Genomic DNA, 4,399 nt, shown 5'->3' with positions numbered 1-4,399 from the left:
ACCCTCAGAATTGCCGGAAGGTTGGGTTGTTACATGAGAGCTACTCAGGGGCATAGACAACATCATAACCAAACTAGCACATGGGCAAAATTGCCTTGGTAAGGCCGAACTAAGGAAACCTCATCCAGAGAATTTAGAATGTTAATACGCCTTTCGCGAAGAAAACTTTTCATGACATTTTCACAAGAATAGGGCACACCATGTTTCCGAGTTTACAGTCAGAAGACTGCTGCACAATCTCCGTTATTTTGGTAGGGTCTATGTTAGAAGACCAGTGATCACTGCCAGGAACTGTCAACGTCGAGCCAGATGGTATACTGGAACTCAGGAATGGACACCAGCCAATAATAGCATTGATACTGAAAGCAGTTGAAAGCAGGTGAAACGCTGACAGAGTTTATGAACGTGTAAGGGTTTGGAGAAGAAGTATCTTCACAATTTTCTGCCCTGATCGACAGGACGCACCCCACACAAGTTATACATGGGGTGTATTGGTTACACCCACGGGGACCATAACACTGACCACTACTGAACAAGTAGACGTAGTAAAGCACCTTTTTAGTACAACTGTAGTTTATTTCAATTGATTGCAAGGACTTCATACTAAAAATGTATAAAGTTCATAACATTAATTTAAAGAATCTCCATATCAAAAGCATAACTCAATTGATAGAATTTCCATAAGGTATCGATTAATGGTGCAATATTTCGTAAAAAAAATAAGGTGTTTACAATTACGTAAAAAATCGCTTTTCTTAAATTTTGCAAATACAGATAAGGCCCAGTGATATATTATTTAATCCATCATTAATCACAAAGGCCATTTTAAAACAATGACACATTACTCATGTTCAGTTGTTCATGCTATGTCGAGCCTTGTTACTATTCTGTTTACATCTATAAAGAATATCATCAGTTAACTGAAACTCATAATAATACACAATTAGTAAGAGCGAGCAGTTATAAATGTTACACCTTCCCAGTAAGATTTCCGGTTTCAGATTTCGTCACAAGACGAGAAGACAGAGAGTTGTGTATATGATTACATCCTCTGCAGGGCACGCGACGTGTCAGACCTTAGGGCTTCAAGCGTTTTTGTAATTAACAACACATTGCTGTCTGGTATTGCTTAGTCTGCTATGGCTTAGGCACTGGGAGAAATGCATTGTCTCAATTGCTGCATTTGGATAGGTTGAACACCACGAAGCGAACCGACTGCAATCCAATCCCCCTGCTTTGCTTCTTGTATATCCAAATTTACAAATAGATAAACAAACACATACGTAAATAAAAGAGGGAAAAATGCTTTTCTTGATTGTTTATAAAGCTCTCTGTCGGGGTCTGTTAATACTTTATAAGGTTAAATATAGATGGTGACAACGATAGAGAAACGGTAAAATTATATCTTTCATTTTTGATAGAGGAACACGATCAAGACTCTTTGGCATGGAATCGGGTATTAGTGCATGCATTTGCTTGAAATTGAAACTCTGTGTGTGTACGTTCCCTTGTTGGGGGGGGGGGGGGGGGTAAGTGATGGCAAATTGCCTCGATCATGTTTTTCACTCTATGTACGATGGAGAACCTATACGCTGTTTTAGTGACAAATTTTGCTGGGAAGACGATTTAGATGTAAATTATTAATTTTTTACGAAATTTGACGAGGCAATTGTGTGTCGAATCCAGCAAAGATCTACCTAAATTCTGTAAATAGGCTCTGGCATTGTTCAGTCTGATATGACCTAAGCCTGGGTCACACTACGCTAGCTACCTTTTTGCCTCCTTTAGGCAACCTCAATCGCAAGTAGGTTGTCATGGGTTTCATATTTCACATAAAAAAAAACAAAAAAAAAACAAAAACAAAAAAACATTGAAAACAACTCATAGAAATATTGTATATCAATTTTACCACCAAAACAGCGGTTATCTCGATTATTCTGGAATATGTGCTTACCATCAGACCACGTGGATCTTCATAATGGCTGTACCTCCGTAATTATCTCTGAAGAGATTATTACGAAAGAAACTAACGGACTAACTTTGAATGTCGGGAGGGATTACTTTACCATTGGTAAGCATGGGCAAATCGTCATTTATCTCTGGACATTCCTTTTTTTGTTTGTTTTTTGGGCCAAAGCGAACAGTTGTTATCCCTTAATCCCTTAAACCCCCTTTAACACAGAACGGCGCCCTTTTTTACGTCCTTTGTGCGACCATGAAATTGTCATCGCTGTGGTCGTAGAAAGGAGACACAAGCATTGTTTTGGTTGAAAGTGAATGCACATGATCGTCCAGTTGTTGGCACGTAAATTATTATTATCATTTTTACTCTCAAAAGGGGCCATACTAAGGGACGCAGAGAGGACGTCGTCCAGTGTTAAGGAGGCTTTAAATTTATACAGTCGTTATTCATCTATTCACCACACCTTAGGGCGTATTCCCAGACATTTAGATCGATCTATCCCCGTGGGGAGTCTCACAAGATTACTGTCAGATTGGCCGGCTTAAGCGTCTGTCCCGCCTATTACAAGCTGTAAGGGGGTAATTAACTTTCGTGCCCGCTCGGCTGACAGCTATTTAGCGTGAACCCCAGGGAGTTAGGTCGATCTAGTTTGGATCGATCTAATCTCTGGGAATAGGGTCTTAGGTCTTCACGTGGGTGTCAGCCGCGAATCAGCTTGGCGTTAAAGACATTATTTTTAAGTTGGTTCATATTCAACATGCGTCTGTAAATTTTTCTTGTGAAGGGGAGTTGGGTCGTTGCCATAAGGACACAGTTGACGTCGCTGGTCATCTCTGGGGTGAGCTCGTACCCAAGCACCATGGTTCCATAGGGCCTGAATTCTTCATTTGTTATATTCCCGTAAGATGCAAGTTTACTGATACACCGTTTCTCCCAATATTGTTTTTCAAGGTCAAACTGTTTCAATTCTCTCTGCATCCTGTCTACACCAAACGTGTGGACTCTTCTCCAGAATGTTTTATTAAAGTGGTCATAGAGTTTCATGTCGCCACCGTGTGTTATTTGAATGTTCCTTGTTCTGTTCAAACTTATTATCTCTGTTTTGTCGCCGGTCTTCTTGCGCGCGTTTTGTCGAAAGTATACTATATCATGAAAGGACCAGTTAAGCAAATCTTTCAGTAATATCAGTGACTCATCAAAATATTCTGCTATCATAACTAAAGAGAATACTTCGTCTATCTCCAGAATTTTATTATAAACTTTGGTCTGATTCAACGAATCTATTGGATCCATCCCTAGGTCGAACAACATTGGATTCGTAAACACCGTGTTTAATCCTCTGACGATTCCGTATTTGGAATAATATTTGTGAGGAGCCTCTAGGAAAGTATCCATATCTACGTGCAGTCTCTGAGCAATTTTAAAAAAGGCAAACCAAGATTCGACCAGTTTTACTGGATGCCGTAAAATAGTAATGAACACTGTCCCTATTGGTACCACGTCCATCATGGCGCTGCTGTAACGGGCGTGGTGGCACAGCATGTCGTAACGCCCAGTGGCCAGGGGGAGAGCATAACCGGGGAGAAACTTCTCTGGGTAGCCTAGCCTGTACAGGACGGGCGAGGCTCCTAGAGCGAATGTCAAGTTTCGCATTTCACCAAAGCGCATTAAAATGTTGAGCACCGTGCTGCCAGCAGTTTTGTGTGTCTTGAGAAACAGGACATTGGTCACCTTTGACGTTCTTTTTGCGTCCGGTATAGCTGCACTGGGTGGAGTTTGAGTGGAAGGAGTGACCACAGTTTCTGTGAAACCCCTGTCCTCTCTGTATGGACACTCGCCGTGGCGTTTTGCGGATTGCTACATCTCCAGACTCCATGTACTTCATATACACTAACAGCAGCAGAACACCAAGTGCCGACATCGCCATGATGTGGAAACCGTAAATGGCCATGGTGTTGCTTGCTAGACATGTAAAATATAGAACATTATCGCTTTAAAAAGATAAGAGAACTGGATAGTAATACAATCTGACATTCAAACAAAGTTCACTACCCTCGTTAATTTGTATCAATTAGTCACTTTTGCATCAGGAATATCGCCAAGTAGTGAAGAGGGATACGAAAGGATGTTGATAATATTATTAGTTAACTCAACGTAATTTTATCTTGGGAGTTCAACCCAAAGAGGTGAATGAGGTGGATAGAGGTAGATGAAACTGATCGTTGATAGGACGGAATGAATTTTCCGGTATATGTCATTTAAAGATATGGATTATATTGCAGAGACTGTCGTTTTGATTTTCATGTGTAGCCGCCGTTCTGTGAAACAAAAACCGCGTAAAATAGCGTAGAATGCTCTACAATACTGGCAATTCCATTGTATATTTGGTGTATACACAGTAGATATATATATGAGGTTGCGTATGTATGATTGTGG

General features: G+C 40.6%; 1 protein-coding gene across 1 annotated transcript; it reads right to left on the bottom strand.

Annotated features, from left to right (window-relative positions):
- Nucleotides 1-2,648: 2,648 nt before the first annotated feature.
- On the bottom strand, nucleotides 2,649-3,930 carry LOC106154894 (galactose-3-O-sulfotransferase 2-like). The gene has a single exon (XM_013529433.2). The coding sequence runs from the start codon at nucleotides 3,629-3,631 to the stop codon at nucleotides 2,663-2,665; it is 969 nt and encodes a 322-aa protein (XP_013384887.2). The 5' UTR covers nucleotides 3,632-3,930; the 3' UTR covers nucleotides 2,649-2,662.
- Between the last annotated feature and the right edge of the window lie 469 nt (nucleotides 3,931-4,399).

The sequence above is a fragment of the Lingula anatina genome, chromosome 10 (assembly GCF_051362555.1).
Source record: "Lingula anatina isolate TDL-2025a chromosome 10, LinAna3.0, whole genome shotgun sequence".
NCBI lineage: Eukaryota > Metazoa > Brachiopoda > Lingulata > Lingulida > Lingulidae > Lingula > Lingula anatina.
Note: the sequence above shows the minus strand (reverse complement) of the source record. Positions and strands in the feature narration are given on the sequence as shown.